Genomic DNA, 19,709 nt, shown 5'->3' with positions numbered 1-19,709 from the left:
CCTGCAACGAGTCTCTGAATCTCTTATTCAAAATCTCAATTTCAGAAACATCAAATAAAAGAGGAGCTAGAGCCCAGGAGAAATGAAGAGGGAAAGGGAAGTGTTGCTAAAGGTGTTAAGTTGTGAAATAGAAGTGCTGCTCTCTGTCCAGGGTCTGATTTTTTCCGGTAAAAGAAGCAGTGGGTGAGGGGTGGTAACAGCAAAGATCAGGCTTCCAGGGAGTCACCGAACTACTGGACACTGTCAAAACTTCTGTTACAGGTATCCCAGAGGGCTTGATTTCATCTGTCTGTGTGAAGGGACACACACTGCTATTCCTAACTGCAATCCCTCCCTCCTTTTCACTTCCCTCTTAACTTCAAAGTAATCAAATGTTGTTTATGCATAAAATTTTAATCCTTTCACAAATTTGTATTTTGATTTAATTTGCATATCCCATTTACTGCAAGTGAAAATCAACTTATTTAAAACATTTTTCCCTGGGCCTGAAATCCTTTTAGAAATATATTCCATTAGGCGACTCAATTATATCTAATGTGGCTGATGTCAGTGGATTTGAATTTTGGTGAAAGAAACTCATATTTAGAACAGTGAGAATGGGAATGGGGTGGGAGAACAGAGGAGAAGAGACAATAATTACCTGTCTTTGATGCTACACAGATCAATGTGTAAATCACTAAAATTCCCCAGGGAACCTTGCTGAACTGAAATGAGGTCCTTGGGCTGGTTATCAATAAAGATGAGCCTCATGCAGCCTTGGAAAGCCTTAATAGGATTTAAACATTGGGAATCGGTGAGATTGTCAGGGCACCCTGTGGGACAGAGAAAAAAAAAATAAGAAGAATACTGAAATGACCAGTCATTACTTTAGTGACCTATTGACAGAAGACCTTAAAGTCTAATTATTTCAATATTTTTTCATTCACAGCAGTGCACACATTTTTTGTTGTAAATCATACCATTCTCAGAGATGGGACAAAACTGGTACAAAATGGGGCATATTTAATCACTGTATAGAACAGAAAACAAAATATGTTACAGGGGATACTGATGCCATTGCATTTATCTCATTCTTATTTCTTTTTTCCCTATTTGTAAGCCATTTGCTATTGTTTTGTGTGGTATACTTCACTCAGCCCAAGAAAGCAACATATCATAACTACTTGGGAATTTCAGTTCTGTCTTAAAAACACACTTTTAAACGAACAATTCAATTCTGAATTACACATTCAAAGAAAATTATGCTTTGGGTAAGAACGGTAGCAGAGTAATTGTCTGGTTAATTGTCAGCATTATCAGGCTTAGTTCCTGAGAAAAGTATATACAGGAACATAACTGGAATTTTGAAGTGATATGCAAAGCAAACCCAAATGCTAAAGGAACTAAGAGTTTAAATGCACAGTTATAGGGCTGTAATCACATATATGAAAGTTTAACACCATAACCTTTTTAAAGGGTGTTGTTTTAAAAAATACGCATCACACTAATTGAGCATAGCTTGCAACCAGAGAATAACTACTTCTCATTGCCAGGTATAGAGTCACAGACGTGCATGGGTGCCTGTGCTCTTTATAACTCCATTCCAATGGTTTTAATAGGTTCAGAGCATATGGGAATGCAAGCTTGAAAACATGGCAATAACCCATAAATAATTGGGAATTATTTCAGCCATCTCTAATAGACAGTCACTGCTGGGCTGAAGCCCAGCAGCTGGTTAACAGCTCACAGGCACACTATAAAATGAAGAGAGACGCTACAACTTCTAATTGAAGCTGTAGAGAGAATTTATGTAAGTTGACGATTATTACTCAAACTCATTTTTCACTTGCCTTAAGTTTACAGTCTACGTGTGGGGCGTTTGTTTAAACACTGTTCAGATCTCAGATAAATCTTCCCTCCTCAGCCTGGAGTCTCACAAGACCCGCGTCTAAAAACACTTCTACTGGGGGAAGGGAGCTATTTTGCCTTTGAGGCATTTTGTATACTTAAGTCACGTAATTAATTCAATGTTATTTCCCCCAGAAATAAATATAAGATTGCTTTATTCTGTATCAATGAAACATTGCATATGATGCGAAATTATACATTCTGTGAGATTTATCTTTGGGGCCCCCAAGACCCTTTTTTTGCCGTCTTTAGAGTACGTCCTTCTGCTGTCACTAGTGGGGCATGGAGAACTCAGATTTAGGGTTAAATCCTGCTTCTACTACTCATACAAATTATTTCATCTCTGTAAACACCAGTGTTACTATCTGTAAAATGGAGCTAAAATTATCTACCTCACAAAGTTAGTGCCTGAATTAAATGATGTAAGACACATAAAACAATTACAGAGGATGAAAATGTTCCCTTTCTAAAGGAATTTGTTATCTGGGCATAATATGGAGATTTGGAGTGAAGGACAGAGGCTCTGGGTCCTAAAATCAAACCACAAAGGAATCACTCCAGTCAGCTTCCCTCCTAGGACACCCTGATGTGTACACTGCCTCTTTGCCAAGTCCCTTTTATATTTCAAAGATAACCCCATGTCAATGGTATGAGAGAAGCGATTTACAAATTCTATTTCAAAGACTGTACTTTTTACAGGATACTTCTCTTTAGACCAGGCCCAGCAGATGCCCATATTTACAAAAGGTGAAACCAGTCTGCCCATTCTAATGTAGAAAGCACGATGTTGCAGGTTTAACCTTGACTCACTGAACTCTCCCAGCAATTCTGCTTTGTTTCCCCACATTCTGGATAAGGAAGTTCAGGGACCATGAGTGTGTTACTCAAGGTCAGACAGCTGCTGAGATTAATTACTCGTTAAAGACTGTTTCCATAATACCAACAATTGACAAAGTAAGCATGGATAGTTTTAATGAAAAAAAATACCCTTAAAATTAAATAAAAATGCACATATGCTATAAAAATAAAGCCTAATTATATATTTCTCCTCCTTACCAGATTGCCCTTGCCTTTTCATATTTGGCAAATTTCCTAGCATTGGAGGGGGCTGCTCTTTGTGGAGCTATAAATTCATGGCCCTTCTAGGTCTTCCTTCTAGCTCCCCTCCATGAGCATGGCCTCCAGGGATGTGAGGAAGGGATGCGTAGGGCATTAAGAAAGCAAATCAGCTGAGAAGTGATGGAGAAAGCTGAGGATGCTGGTTGTGCATTCCCATCTGGATTTTTTTCTCTTTCAGGTACTGCTGACTCTCGGTAGACTTTCTCTGAGTTTTCAACTGAGTTTCTACTCTGGAATATGATCACAGAGTTTGGCATGGCTACAAAAAATCTCCTTTGGATGTGTTACATAACACGAGCTCTTATAGCTAGATTTTTTTTTTTTCCCCTCAGCACTGACCTAGATAATTTGTACAGCTGTGAAAAGTTTGCTTCTCATTATTTTGAGCTTGAGGATAGGGATGTGGTGTGTGTGTGTGTGCGCCTTGGGAGAATGGTCAATTTGACACAGAAAGAATCATTGTAGTGAAATAAGTGCCCACTGCATTCTCCCTCCCTCCTTTTTTCAACCTCAAAAGCTGGGGAATTTACCTCCAAAATAGTAGCGATTTCCAGAATAAATCTGCATCCTGCTGGTGTCCTGAGCCGGGGATGCTGCATCGTTATCCAGCGTGAGAGTGATGCGGTTCCTTCTGGCATTGATGCTAACTGAATGCCACAAGCCGTCATTCAAGTCCCTTCCTGTAAAAAACACAGGGAGGACAAGCGTAGTGATGATTGACTCGGGCAGGTTTGCAAAGAGTAAGGGAAGTTCTCTTGTCTGCTATGGTCCACGTACATACTTAGAGTGGACGCTCTCTTCATTTTGCAGCTTCCCGGGAGTCATCTTTTTCTTTTTACCATTTAATTCTATTGTTTATTTTTTTAAATGGGAGCTGAACCATAGAATATACCTTCACACTAGGTCTCAGAGCCTAAGAAGAGGATTATCAGATACCTTACAAGTAGTCTCAGTATTTAGCCTTCATGCTTGCAGTAAAATAGATAGTACAGTTAAAAAGTTTCTGCCCAAGAGCTTTCTTTTAATCAATACAATGGAAATAAGGCCTTAAAAACCTATAAGTTGTTTTCCACACAGGCCTTCAGTTGCCTAGATCTCAGCTGGTTCTGCTGGTAAGTTGGGGAAAGAGTAACCCCTGACTCAGACAACAAGTTGGGGAGATGGAATGCCAAAGACTGTGAGGGTGCCACTCATTGTAACAGCTGCTGTGCTGTGAAGTTGCCATTAGGGAAAGGGCAACAGTACAGAAAAGGCCTTCCATCTCAAGCGCCAAGGGACACTGAGAAGAAATGACAATTTGGGAGGAGCTTCGAGCAAATAGTCACAATGTACTAAGCTTAAAATAAACTCATCTATGCCTAAAATAAAGAATGTTGCTTAACCACTTCTAATATGTTTGGTTTGAAAAAATGGGCAACACTTCTTCATATACTACAAAGCTATAGAAAACATTTATTGACTTATTGATATATAAATTCAGAGTCAAAAGATTTAAAAAAAATTCAAAATGTTCCCAGTGTTTTTTAATCTCTGAGTAGTGGAATTATAGGCAATTTTAGTTTTCTCACATTTTTCTAAACATGGCATATATATGTTTTAGTAAAATAAAACTGCTTTTAGAGGCAAAAGTAAATTAGGAAAGCTAGAGATTCCAATGATACACCAGGCAGAGGAGCCTCCTGTTGTTGAAAGGGACATAACAGACTAGTTTAATTCCAGTCTTTTTCCTTAACTAATTATGTGACACTGGCTGAGTCACCTACCTTTCCAAGCTCTGGTTTTATCTCCTGTAAATATAATTCTTACTCTATGTCATTGGTAAGGGATCCACTGAGATCAGGCAGGAAAGCTCCCAGGGTATGTAGCTTGTAGGCATAGTGGGTGTTTATTTATAGTATATTTCTCTCTTGTTCTTTTGCCCTGGATGCCTTTGGTTCACACTATACCACACTGCCAACGTCCTTTGTTGAGGAAAGTGCCTTGGGAATTAAGTCATGAGGGTTTCAGCTATTTCCTACAAAATTGTTAGTGTTACTTGCTCGGTTGTGTCCGACTCTGTAAGCCCATAGGCTGTGGCCACCAGGCTCCTCTGTCCATGGAATTCTTCAGACAAGAATACTGGAGTGGGTTGCCATTTCTGGAGGGGATCTTCCTGACCCAGGGATTGTACCCACATCTCCTGCATTGGCAGGCAGATTCTTTACCTTCTGATCCATCAGGGAAGCCCTCCTACAAAATGTTTATCATCTATCAAGGTTCAGTCTGTGCAAAGTGTTCACTGAAAGAAACATAGTCCTAATACCTAGTCTGGTCACAAAGATTTGTTTGTAACCAGAGCAGAGAGCCACCCATTTCTTCACTCAACAGACACGTGTTGTGCCCTGCTACGCGCCAAGTTACCTGCCTTTCCTTATTGACTCAGTTTTCCTCCCCTGAAAAATAGAGAGAATGAGTGTACTTCTAGGGTCTTGGGAGAATTATATCCATTAATATAGTAGGACCTGTAGGACAGCCCATGTCACAAAGTAGACAATAATGTTTGCTAAAACAAAAGAACAGAACAGCAACCATAAAACGCATGCCTCTCCCCTGCCCCTGTGTTTGGGAGAGTGGATAGTCACTTCATCTGGGATAATCCGTAATTAGATGGAAGAGACTTAGGCAAAGAGGTTTACAATACTGTCCTTGGAGAATTGCAGGCTAGTGGCTTAGAGAAGCAAGCAGACAACAGCCCTGCTTGCAATTCTGGGTGAATCAGTAGTACAGGGATACAGAAGAAAGACCTAACTCAATATAAGGGTCTCAAAAATACTTTACAGAAAAAGTGGTGACAATTTTAGGAATTTGTGAAAACTGAGCAAGAGTTTCTCATTTCTCAAGAGTTCCAGGGACCAGAGCGCCTAAGGTCTGGAATGAAACGTAGTACAGGACAACAGGAAGCTATATGGAAAGAGGGTCTGGTCACCCAGGGGCCTCATGTACCAGGTTAAGGAAATGTTTCACCATTAGCCTGGGACAAAGAATTCCGGAGGGCACTTTAGCCAAGATTCTATCAGAATCTCTGGGCAAGGGACCTTGGGCATCTGCATTTTTTAAAAGTCCCTTGAATGATTCTAATATGCAGCCAGGAATGAAATCACTGATCTAGAATCTGGTGGCTCAGTGATAAAGAATCCATCTGCCAATGCCGGAGATGAGGGTTCAGTCCCTGAGCCGAGAATATTCCCCTGGAGAAGGAAATGGCAACCCACTCCAGTGTTCTTGCCTAGGAAATCCCACGGACAGAGAAGCCGGACAGAAGGCTACAGTCCATGGGGTTACAAAAGAGTCAGATACAACTTAGCGACTAAACAAGAACATCAGCATGGGGATGACCTGGCTGGAGGCACACATTCAAAGACTCTGGTGACCGATGGCAGGAACAAGGAGCAGCAAGGACGGAAGCAGAACGGGGCATGGGGTGGGGAGAGGCCTGACATGTGCACAGGCCCCAGGGGACAGAATGATGGGGGTCTCAGGCAAAGTAGCAGCTGTGAAGATGGAGAGGAAGGGACAGATAGGAGCTATTTCTGGAGCTCAGTCTTTATAGTGCCTACTGGGACAGTCCCTGAGAAACCAGCTAGGGAGAAAGCACTGAAAATCAGACTAGAGGTCTGCAGGGCTTCTCAGAATGGCTACTAAAGAGCCCTTGCCTCTGAGCCATCCGATGGCCATAGAAGCTGCCCCCAGGAAAGCGCAGCACCAGGCTCGAAGCCCAGCTGTGATACACAGGGGCAGCTGTGCTCCATCTGTTCTGAATAACCCAGATGTAAGGGCCAGCTCCCTCCCAGCCAGTGTTCACTGCAGCCCTGAACATTTGCCTGGGGTGGAGAGGAGAACACAGAAGCTGCTCAGCCTGGAGGCCCTACTTCCCCCCAAAAGGCCAGTGGGGTCCAGCAACAGGGATTCTGCTAATGAGGTAGAGGGTCTGTCAGGTATTTCCTGGTGCTGAACATTTGACTTCTGTCAAGGGCATTGGGCAGCATAGCCAGGGGTGGGTCTTTACTCCTTTTACTGCTATTTGCATACCAATTTAAATACCTCTGCATAACAGATGAGATTTCATTTCAGGTAAGCCATAGGCTAGGCTAAAAGGGAGTCAGTAACTAGCTCAATAGATAGGGTGAAAATAGCTCCTAAAGTGAAAAAAAAGTTAGTCACTCTGTCACATCTGACTCTTTGAGACCCACAGAGTGTAGCCCGCCAGGCTCCTCTGTCCATGAAATACTCCAGGCAAGAATACTGGTAGTGGCAGCCATTCCCTTCTCCAAGGGATCTTCTTCCCTACCCAGGGATCCAACCCAGGTCTCCCTCACTGCAGGCAGATTCTTTACCATCTGAGCCACCAAAAAATATCCTCTAAGTGCCCAGCTAAACATTAGGGACAAAGTAGGAAAGAAGATACAGACAGAGGTCAGGGGGAGTGTGCCATCGAATTACAGACCCATCATCAGGGCGCTGTACAGAAGACACAGGGCTGAGGAAGTGATGTGCTCAGTGTGGAGGCAGGACTGGAGCTAGGGCTGGGGCTGTAGCTTGCATGTTCTGTTTTGGGGTCCCCACCCTTTCCCAGGTCACTATCTGTCTTTAAAAGCTTCAGGTTACAATAAGGGATCACTTGGTTGGTGAGTTGTTTTTTCTTTTCTTTCTGGTCTGCTTTTCCTTTTGATTTGATCTTTTCTGATCTTTTCCTACAAGGTCCCTAGTCCCTGCAGGGGGAGCCTGTGTGAAATCTTAGCTCTTAGAAGAAAATTATGTGAACAGTAGTTCTTGCTGCTGACCACACAAAGGGATCACCTGGGGAGCTTTTGAAAAGACAGGTCTCTGGGCCCCACACCAGGTTAATTAAGGCAGACTTATGGGGTGGCCACAGGCCTTGGAAGTTTCAAAGATCTCCAGAGATTCAATTGTGCAGCCTGGGTTGAGAAGTAATCCATGAGTGGTTTCAAAAGAAGAAAGAAAGAAGCTAAGAAAAACAAGACCAGCTCTGAAGAGCTGACCTGGGCACAGATTCCAAGGTGAGTAAAGTGGCAGACCTCTCTCCAAATATCTGCTTTCCCTGGGCTCTCTGTCCCCATCCTTCTGTTCATGGATCCAAAATAACACCCCTGGAGACTCTTCAGGTTTATTTTTTAAGAACAGTCTATTAAAGGCACAGGTTTAAGTGTTATTAATTATTCACAAATTAGGGAAAATCAATTCTATCAGGTTGCTTTCCTCCAAAAACCTCTCTGAGATAAACAGGTCTGAAAAAAATAGAAATTTTCAATGAAGGGGACAGGAAAGCATTACCCTTGAGGAAAGGAACCTCCTTGGGGAAATTTCTCTGGGCATAGAAGAAAAGGGTTTTTAGGGCCACTTTGGGGTGATTTAAAAGCTGAGACTTAAAAGGTGGGGCTTGGGTTCTGCAATGATTGTTGGATGATAACAAACATAAAACTTCTGAACTTTAAAGTGATATTAAATAATATTTGTCATCTCCCAGACTGGCAAAGAATAGAAAATTTTATATATATATAAAATTTATATATATATATATATATATACACACTTTATTTTAGTGAATATAGAGGAATCAGGCAATTTCAAAGGTTGATACATTCTTTCTAGAAGGCAGTATACCAACAAGTATCAAAAACCCTAAAAATATAATGCCTCATTTCCACGAATTTTATTTAGAAGAATCAAACCTAAAATAATAACAAAACTGCAATCAAGGTTTATGGTGAAAAGAGTTCATGACATCGTTTATAATATCATTTATGATAGCAAAAATTCACAACTGCTAATATTTCCAATAGCAATAATTTAGGTGAATCAGATGTATTGTATTTGATAATACAGAATACAACCCTGAATGTTTGCTTTTCTATATGAATTTTAGTATAATGCATCTAATGCCATAAAATAAACTGTTATGTTACTACAGAGATTATATTAAATTTATAACTAAGGGAGAAATGGTATCTTTATAATGCTGTTATCCATTCAAGAATGGGATTTATTTTTACATTTGTCCAAGTATTATTCAGTGCCTTTCATGAGTGTTTTAACATTTTTCTTGTATGGTTTTGCACATCTCTTGTCAAATTAAATCCAAAGTATTTCACCCAATGGCACCCCACTCCAGTACTCTTGCCTGGAAAATCCCATTGACGGAGGAGCCTGGTAGGCTGCAGTCCATGGGATCGCTAGGAGTCGGGCACGACTGAGCAACTTCACTTTCACTTTTCACTTTCATGCGTTGGAGAAGGAAATGGTAGCCCACTCCAGTGTTCTTGCCTGGAGAATCCCAGGGACGGGGGAGCCTGGTGGGCTGCCGTCTCTGGGGTCGCACAGAGTCAGACACGACTGAAGTGACTTAGCAGCAGCAGCAGCAGTCACTATTGTAAACGAAAGTTTCACTACCATTAATAATAATTATATGAAATATAATGTAGTCATTAAAATCATAATTCCAAGAGTAGTAGTGATATCTTATTAAGTGAAATATAGTATATAGGATATTGTTCCCGTTTTGTTAAAAATGACAACAAAAAGCTTCTGCACATCAAAGGAAACTATTAGCAAGGTGAAAAGACAGCCTTCAGAATGGGAGAAAATAATAGCAAATGAAGCAACGGACAAGCAACTAATCTCAAAAATATACAGGCAACTCCTACAGCTCAACTCCAGAAAAATAAATGACCCAATCAAAAAATGGGCCAAAGAACTAAATAGACATTTCTCCAAAGAAAACATACAGATGGCTAACACACACATGAAAAGATGCTGAACATCACTCTTTATCAGAGAAATGCAAATCAAAACCACTATGAGGTACCATTTCACACCAGTCAGAATGGCTACGATCCAAAAGTCTACAAATAATAAGTGCTGGAGAGGGTGTGGAGAAAAGAGAACCCTCTTACACTGTTGGTGGGAATGCAAACTAGTACAGCCACTATGGAGAACAGTGTGGAGATTCCTTAAAAAACTGGAAATAGAACTGCCTTATGATCCAGCAATCCCACTGCTGGGCATACACACTGAGGAAACCAGAAGGGAAAGAGACACATGTACCCCAGTGTTCATCACAGCACTGTTTGTAATAGCCAGGACATGGAAGCAACCTAGATGTCCATCGGCAGATGAATGGATAAGAAAGCTGTGGTACATATACACAATGGAGTATTACTCAGCCATTAAAAAGAATACATTTGAATCCGTTCTAATGAGGTAGATGAAACTGGAGCCTATTATACAGAGTGAAGTAAGCCAGAAGGAAAAACACCAATACAGTATACTAACGCATATATATGGAATTTAGAAAGATGGTAACAATAACCCGGTGTACGAGACAGCAAAAGAGACACTGATGTATAGAACAGTCTTATGGACTCTGTGGGAGAGGGAGAGGGTTGGAAGATTTGGGAGAATGACATTTAAACATGTAAAATATCATGTAAGAAACGAGTTGACAGTCCAGGTTCGATGCACGATACTGGATGATTGGGGCTGGTACACTGGGACGACCCAGAGGGATGGTATGGGGAGGGAGGAGGGAGGAGGGTTCAGGATGGGGAATACATGTATACCTGTAGCGGATTCATTTTGATATTTGGCAAAACTAATACAATTATGTAAAGTTTTAAAATAAAATAAAATTAAAAAAAAAAAATGACAACAAAGAGAAAACACTGGAACTAGCTTAAATGCGAGAATCACAGATTCTTTTCTCTTATGTAAAGTCCTAGAATTTGTGAAGTTTCTAAAAAACTTGTGCAACATCTGTAATTATTTTTTAATACTATCAAACTGTTCAGGCTGAGATAAAGGATAGGAAATGTTTTCATTCTTTTCCACTTCTCCCTCTACATCCCCCCACCTCTCATTACTTAAAGTAACTGCTTTCTAGTTCCAGAATCCAGCCTAAGGCAATGGTATAAAAGGTCTTTCACAGAGAGCATTAAAGAGGTTTAGAAGGTTTTCTTCATAAAAAAATATAAAAATAGACACTTTCCATCCTTGCAACCAAACTTGCAGATGAAATGTGAGACACGGCCCAATTGTAAAAATAGCTAACAATACACACTACCAGTACTGAATATGTACAATGAGCCAGGCACTTTGAATATGTAATTCCTAATTTGCACAATGTTCCCAGAGGCCAAGTTTTAGGGCCCTCATGTTACACAAGGTTAAACAAAATTGGAGAGGCTGTCCAGGCTCATATGGCTACTGTGGGGGTAGACCCAGAATTCAAACGCAGGGGTCGGGCACCCAGGCTGAGCTGTCAGGCACCCAGGTTGAGTGCTTTCTGCTCTCCACACTCCAAAGCAAACCCTGCTTTGCTCCAGGAATCATTCTGATGGCCAATTACCTCTACCTCTATTTTCTGCTGTGGAATTTAACTTTGCTTTTATTTAGTTATATTTTTGAAACAGCTTTATTGAGATAAAACTCACAGACTATACAATCTATCTGTGTAAAAAGTACAGTTCAGTGTTTTTAGTATAGTCACAGAGTTAGGCTGCCATTACAATTAATTTTAAAATGTTTGGAGCCCTCAAAGAAATGCTGTAACCTTAGCTATCAGTCTCCAATTGCCTGAATCCCCCACCTCCAGCTGTGCCAACCAATAATCTGCTTTCTGTCTCTACGGACTTGCCTGCGGAGATTTCCTATAAATGAAATAATATGTTATGTTCCCTTTTGTACTGGCTTCTTTTGCGTCACATAATGTTTTCAGGGTTCATTCTAGGTAGCAGCTTGTATCCGTCTATCTGTATCAGTCTATCTATCTACCTATATGGCTGAATGTTGTTGCATTGTGTGGACAGACCACATTTTGTTTATCCTTTTGCCAGGTGATGGACATTTGAGTCACTTGCACTTTGCTGATATTATGAATAATGCCGCTATGAACATTCCTGCACAGATTTCTCTGAGGACTTAAGTCTTTAATTCTCTTAGGTGTGCACCTAGGAGCGGGATTGCTGAGTCATATATGGTATCTCCATATGTAACCTTTTGAGGAACTGTTTCAATGTTTCCTAAGTAACTGCACCACTTCTGTTCTCACAAGGCAACCTTCCCTTTGACAAGACTGAGTTCACACTTTAGTTCTGTCCTTTCATGAAACTTCAAGTTTCTATTGAATTAAAGCACAACTCAACTTTCGTTTCTCAAAATGTCCACTTAGATCTGACCTTGGACCTTTTCTACTTTGATTTTATTTTTCTAGATAAATATCATTACCAAAGCATTCTTGTGTGTTTTTTAATACCTTTTTATAATGAGACCTTCACAACAATTTATAGTTCACACTTATTAAGACTGAGACTCAGGTGGCTAAGAAGTATTGCAACAGCCTGAATCTTTTCGTTTAGCAGTAAGCTTTTGCCTTGGGAGGGAGTAGAATTTCTCAAATTTGGGACTGGATAATTATTTGTTGGGGGTGTGGTGTCCTGGACTATGCTTTTCTATAGGATGTTTAGCAGCATCCCTGACTCCCGGGATGCCCCCATCCCCAGCACCAAAAACATCATCAGCATCATCAGACATGGAGTTATATAAGCTGTTTGTATATTTTAGAAATTAACCCCTTCTCTGTCACAAATATTTTCTCCCATTCTGTAGGTTGTCTTTTCATTTTGTTTATGGTTTCCTCTGCTGTACAAAAGCTTTTAAGTTTAATTAGGTCCCATTTGCTTATTTTTGCATTCATTTTCATCACTCTAGGAGATGGATCCAAAAAACATTACTGCAATTTGTGTCAAAAAATGTTCTGCCTATGATTTCCTCTAGGAGATAAGGATTAACACATATACACTATGATATATAAAAAGAGAACCAACAAGCACCTGCTATATAGCAGACACAGGGAACTATATTCAATATCCTGCAATAACCTGTAATGGAGAACAATCTGAAAAAGAATATATATATATGTGTGTGTGTGTGTATATGTATACTATATGTAACTTTGCTGTATACCTAAAACTAACACCACATTGTAAATTACCTATACTGCAATTAAAAATGAATAAAGGGAAAAAAGAATAACACCACCAAACTCAGAGTTTTACAAAAATAAAATGATAAATGTATATGAATATTCTTGTGTGTTAGTAGCTCAGTTGTGTCTAACTCTTTTCAACCCCATAGACTATAGCCCACCTGCAGGATCCTCTGTCCATGGAACTCTCCAGGCAAGAATATTGGAGTGGGTAGGTAGCCATTCCCCTCTCCAGGGGATCTTCCTGACCCAGGGATCGAACCCAGGTCTCCTGTATTGCAGGCAGATTCTTTACTGTCTGAGCCACCAGGGAATATACTTAGCACATTATTTGGCCATGCTGAAAGACTATAAATTAAGTTTGTGCTTTAAAAAACAAACAAAAACAAAAACAAAATCATCACCAGACACTGCCAGAAGTCCCCTGCCTGAAAATGTGGGAATGGGAGGTCAGGATGGATGGGACTGGAAAATTTCCCTTGGTTGAGAATCACTGGTTTCAAGGAATAACTTGAGGTTGCAGAGTCTCAGAAAGCAAGCACTTGATTTCTATCTGTTTCATTCCCTTTTCTTCTCTCATTCTCAGTCCAGTTCCTAACAGGTCTTTGCATTTCAGCCTTCATCTGATTTCAGGGTCTCTCTTTACAGATTGAAGACAGAACCTTTGAAGTCAGGTGTCTGTCCCAGCATCTCTAACCATCAGCCATACAGCCACACTGGGATACACAGAGCTACAGTCCAGGCCAGAGCACAGTCCTGAAGACTCTATTTCCAATCCTGGAAATAACCTATTACAGATCTCCCCATTTCATTTATTCACCTGTGACCCTTGCTCAAGGCCCTGCCACTTATAATTTCTAACAATCTAGACAGATTTCTTAATCTCTCTCAACTCCTTCTTCATCTGTTAAACAAAGACACAACTGCCTGGTTTGACTGAGAAGTTTCTAGGGTTTATCTTCCCCAGAAAACTCAATTCAGCTGTTTTTCTACATCCTTTCATACCAACCTTTACTTAACAATTCAAAGGTAATTTCAGTGTTTGAGAGAACAAAGTGGGGAATATCTAAATAATTGAATAAGGCAGTCTTAAAATGTCAATCACATCATAAAAGAGCATATTCTAATTATTAGCACCATTATGCCACAGTTTAGGTCCTCTGTCCTCTTTTTCTTGAATACCATTTATCCATCAATTATCAAATTCTATTAACCCTTTCCTTCATATAGTGAATTAAATTCACATATTTCTTCAAATTTCCTCTCCAACTTTGATTTCATCCCCTATCAGGGAGCTGGTAATCTTTCTGATGGGTTCCCTCTTTCTCCCAGCCCCTGATCTCTTTCTGGTACAAGACAACTTGCTAGATTGAAGTATTGGAAGAGCAAGGTTATTATTAAAACTTACAGCAAAAATCCCTCCAGTGTGTCAATAAAGCCCAGTAAATGAAAGTCAAATACTTGTCTTGATGCTTGATGCCTCTGTAATCTGGTCCCCATCGGTCTTTGCCATCTTATTTCTCAGAAGGCCTACACAAATTTATTACTCTAGCTGGGCTAGTGTACTCATTATGCTCCTAGTGAATGCACTAAACTAACGTACTTTTCCTCCACCCTCCACCTCACCCATATGCTATTCTCCCAGCTCTCTGACTATTCAAATTCACCTTACTATCCTCCAATGCCCAGTTTTTGTCCTAGTACTTCCTCTCCTTAACTCTAGGAGCAGGAAGCTTTTTATTTTATTTTTTTTTAACTTCCTATTGCAGTCACCTAGCACAGACTTGGACACAACTGAAGTGACTTAGCAGCAGCAGCAGTAGCAGCAGCATAGTACAGGATGCCTAAAAAGAACTGAATGATTGAAACAGTAAGTTAATACAGCAGGAAATGAAAAAAGAAAGTTTTCCTAGGCAAGATCTGTACATAGAGATTTCTTCTTTTGGATTCTAAAAATATCCACTGTCTGATCTATTCATTTAGTTCATATTATTTACTGCCTTGTACTATTAATTAACAATCCATCTCTGTAAGTGTTATCTCCTTGATGGTGTTCAAAGTTCCTGAGGGTCAGAGTCTGCATGGTGATTTGGTATTCCCCTCGGTATCAACAGGTATCAAAAGAGCAACATCCTGCCCTCTCCAAACGTTACTTGATTGATTGAGTGTCAGACTAGCTGAATCTCCACTGCCAAGTGTCAGCAGCTGGGCCCTCCTGGCACATGGATGATAAATCATAGGTTAAACCTTTCCTAGTTGTGAAAGGCTGGCTCATGTGTTAAGATAACCTGGATCCTCAGAACCTTTGGTCAGCATCTGGAAGGAGAACAGCTGGGTTTGACATACACTGGAATCAGATAAAAACTGTGATATGTTCATAGTTGATGGTGAAGATACAGTGTCTCTAGAAGAGACTTGAATGCTTGGTTCCAAAGTCTACACAATAAAAATGAAGGTCAGCTCCACAGCCAGATACAGCTCCTCCCTGTCAGGAGGAGGAGCTCCTCCCTGTCACCTTTAGGAGACAGCCAAACTTTGGATCCCTGACCAAAATTATGGTTCATATTTTGCCTGTGCTTCTTTGTATCTGTGACTGAGCCACCTGTGGAGTCTTAGACATCCAGATCTCCTCCTATTTCTCTCCTCTTATTGGCACATCCTTCCCTTCCTTATTTGTTTAATGAAATTCTATTCATTCTTCAAAATCGAGCTATGTTTTCCTTGCCTCTAGGAAGCCTTCACTTTCTCAGCCTTCCTGGTCCCTCTTCTCTTATTCTCCTACTGTGTCCTAAGCATCTGTCCAATTGCATAATCAGTGCTCTATACTGTCCCTTTCAACAGCACCTATGAGCTTTTGGAAGCCAATCCCTCCATCCTCTGGAGAAGGAAATGGCAACCCACTCCAGTACTCTTGCCTGGAAAATCCCATGGACAGAGGAGCCTGGTAGGATGCAATCTATGAGGTCGCGAAGAGTCAGACATGACTGAGTGACTTCACTCTCACTTTTCACTTTCATGCATTGGAGAAGGACATGGCAACCCACTCCAGTATTCTTGCCTGGAGAATCCCAGGGACTGGGGAGCCTGGTGGGCTGTCGTCTATGGGGTTGCACAGAGTCAGACACGACTGGAGTGACTTAGCAGCAGCAGCAGCCCTCCATCCTCAGAATTGAGTACAGTACCAGCAGAGCACAGATGCTACAAAAGCTTCCTGAATTAAACTGTGTAATAGGGAAGAACAAATCTGACTCCATACTAGATCTGCTTCTTTTACTTTAACCATTGAATTCTATTGCTTTTATTTTGAGTTAAGAATATTGCCTATAGCCTGAAATATACAGGATGGTCCAGTCTCAAGGTTTTGACCTTTAAGGCATGATACCTTTCCATTCACAGAGATAAAAAGTTGTAGCACAGAGAATAACAACTGTGCTGGTGGAGGTTTACAGGAACATCATGACCTGGCCTATGTGGCTAGCTGTAAAAGCAATGGATTCCGACACCAAGAAGTTTGTAACAACCAACCATGCCCCTCCTTCACTTGGCCTTAAAACAATGGTTTGCTGAAACCTTTCCAGGAGTTTGAAGTTTTGTGGGACACAAGCCACCTGTTCTCCTTGTTTGGGCCTACAGTAAAACTTTCTCTGCTCCAAACTCCAACATTCTGGTATTGTTTGGCCTCATTGTGCATCAGACACAGGAACATGCATTCAGTAACAGGTGGAGGCAAAGTGAATTATATGAGAGAATTATTAAAGTATAAAACATGAAAGACTAAAGAAAATGACAACAGTTTTGACTATGAGATATTTCCCTATTAGACAAATCTAGTTCCCTGTTTCCCGTTGGAGCAAGCTGAAGAAGAATGTAGAGTAAGCTAAGAAATAAAATATTTCTGCCATTATTACTGAGACTTTAAAAAGCTATGGAGGCCCACCAGATCACTCCTTTAGTAAATATTCCCAACCTCTGCTTGATATCTTGAGGCTAAGGCAATGGCATGTCTCATTTCACATAAAGTGGAATGCCTCATCATATGCTTGTTTTCTGAAACTTGAACTATGGGCTCCGTCAGACAGCTTGTTGAGACAGCCATGGCCCTGTGGCTATCTACTAATATTTGTTTGTCCTTACCAATGGGATTTTCTCAACATTATCTTAGCTAAAACACAGGCATTAATGACAGCTTAATTGAAGCAGAGGATGAGGTTCACAAAGTCATCATGTTTACTTGATGTACAGATGGTGGTGATATAAACATATTCTATGAAAAAGGACAATATTGGGGAATGCTCTGCAAACTCCAGGGCTGCAGATTACAACCATCTGGTCATAAGCATCAATAGGGTGAGCACTTTCAACCTTCATGACACAGCTCTCCCTGCCATCTCCCACCTCTGGGAGCCCCACTGGCCTCTATCTAATTAGTATCTCCCCTGAGTACAGCTCATTCCTGGGCTTGACACATGGTGCCTCATAGAACTGTTGCAGCATGGATGTTGGTTAAAAACCATTGTGAACTCTTTTTCCAATGTTAAAATGAGATCCTTCAGAAATGTTTTGGAGGTCATTTCTAGTAGTTCATTTATTCAGATGCTTGCTTATACATAAGACAAATAGTTACAGAAGGCCTATTATAAATAAGGTGTTAGACTAGGCCTTGGGCAAATAGTGGTGAGCAAGGCAGGCAGTGATGTTGTTCCCATGAATCCTTACATTCCATGGTGACAAGAACATTGAGAAACCAATTGTAGAGATATATGATTAATACAGGGTTCCCAGGTGGCTCAGTGGTAAAGAATCCTCCTGCCAGTGCAAGAGACACAGGGGATGCAGGTTTGATCACTGAGTGAGGAAGATCCTTTGGAGTAGGAAATGGCAACCCACTCCAGTGTTCTTTCCTAAAGAATTCTATAGACAGAGGCACCTGGCGGGCCACAGTCCATAGGGTTGCAAAGAGTTGGATACAACTGCACACACGCATGCCTGTACACATGATTAATATATTTTTTTATAAATTATCTTATTGAAGTATAGTTTATTTAAAATATTGTGTAGTTTCTGCTATACAGCAAAGTGATTCAGTTATACACCTATACACATTCTTTTCATATTCTTTTTCCATTATGGTTTATCACAGGATACTGAATAGAGAATACTATCCTACATAGTAAGACACTGTTGTTGATCCATTCTACATACAGGTAAGTCCCATACGTATGAATGAGTTCTGTTCTGAGAGCACATTCATAAGTCCAATTTGTTTATAAGTCAAAGTAACCATAGGTACCCACATAACACATTTGGCTATATAGTACTGTACCGTAATAGGTTTATAATACTTTAAAATACAAATAGCATATAAAACAAACAGAAAAATAAAGAAATTAATTTTAATCTTACAGTACAGTACCTTGAAAAGTACAGTAATACAGTATGATAATTGGCATACTGTTCTCATCTTTGAAAGTTGACAATTTGAAGGTTCACATTGAGAATTTACTGTACAATAGTTTGCATCTGCTAATCCCAAATTCCCAATCCATCCCTCCCCCACCCCTCATCCCTCTTAGCAATAACAATCTGGTCTCTATGTCTGATAATACACCTTCTATTGGGCTGAATTGTGCACCCCCCCCAAATCCATATGTTGAAGTCTTAGCCCTCTGCCCATACCTGAGAATGTGTCTGTATTTAGAGATAAGATTCTGAAAGAAGTAATAAAGGTAAAATAAAGTCTTATGAGTAGGCCCATAGCCAATATGACTTGTGCCCTCACAAGAGAAAGGCATTAGGACACAGATGGGCACAGAGAGAGAAGATTATGTGAGGACACAGGGAGAAAGCAGCCTCTGCAAACCAAGAAGAAACCAGCCCTGACCACGCCTTAAACTTCTAGCCTCAACAACTGGAAGAAAGGAAATTTCTGATAGGTCTCCTACAGAGTGAGTCTGACTTCGTGATTCTACGGACTGGGGCCCATCGGGCTTCTCTATCCATGGGATTTTCCTGGCAAGAATACTGGAGTGTGTTATCATTTCCTCCTTCAGGGGATCTCCCAACCTGGGGATCAAACCGGCATCTCCTGCATCTCCTGCCTTGTAGGCAGATTGTTTACTACTGAGCAACTGAGGAAGCCGATATGTCTTCTAATCCATGGTATTTTGTTATGACAATCCTAGCAAACTAATACATATTTAGGCCAAAGCTACAAAAGAAAATAACCAGAAGACTAGATAATGGGGCAGTTGGTTGGCTTTAGGAAGGTTTATTTAAAAAATATCAATTGATATAAATTTTAAAAGAATAAGTGAAATGATGTGGACCACAGCTGTAGGAGGATTTATTTAAATAAAGGCAATGTTAAATAATCATCCAATAATATCCATGATGGTTGTGGATCAAAGGCTATGCCATTAAAATTTCATCCCATGTTCAGCTATAGAAAGAACAAGTCAGCCCCAACATTCTTCTAAATATAGAAAATTAATGACTGATTAGAAGGAATTGTTTCATAATTAGTAATTCTGGAATGCCTGGTGTCTACTGGAAAATGTAAGGTGGTTGAGGATGCTGAACACTATTACTTGTATGTAAGGATTCAGTGGAATGACCTGAAATTGTCTCTCCAGCAAGCCATCTGCCTCCACTGAAAGCATTTTTG

At 40.4% G+C, this 19,709-nt stretch overlaps 1 protein-coding gene across 1 annotated transcript in view; it reads right to left on the bottom strand.

The window, feature by feature from the left end:
- CNTNAP5 (contactin associated protein family member 5) overlaps positions 1-19,709 on the bottom strand; it is a 1,031,770-nt gene that overhangs the window by 443,142 nt on the left and 568,919 nt on the right. Inside the window, exons 9-10 of the mRNA XM_070769229.1 lie at positions 3,537-3,686; positions 641-812 (exon numbers count right to left, since the gene is read on the bottom strand). Coding sequence (XP_070625330.1) covers positions 641-812; positions 3,537-3,686 — 322 coding nt within the window. The remainder of the gene's footprint in view (positions 1-640; positions 813-3,536; positions 3,687-19,709) is intronic.

This window comes from Bos indicus, chromosome 2 (genome assembly GCF_029378745.1).
Source record: "Bos indicus isolate NIAB-ARS_2022 breed Sahiwal x Tharparkar chromosome 2, NIAB-ARS_B.indTharparkar_mat_pri_1.0, whole genome shotgun sequence".
Lineage (NCBI taxonomy): Eukaryota > Metazoa > Chordata > Mammalia > Artiodactyla > Bovidae > Bos > Bos indicus.
The sequence above is the reverse complement of the archived record's forward strand: the minus strand, read 5'-3'. Positions and strand labels throughout refer to the sequence as shown.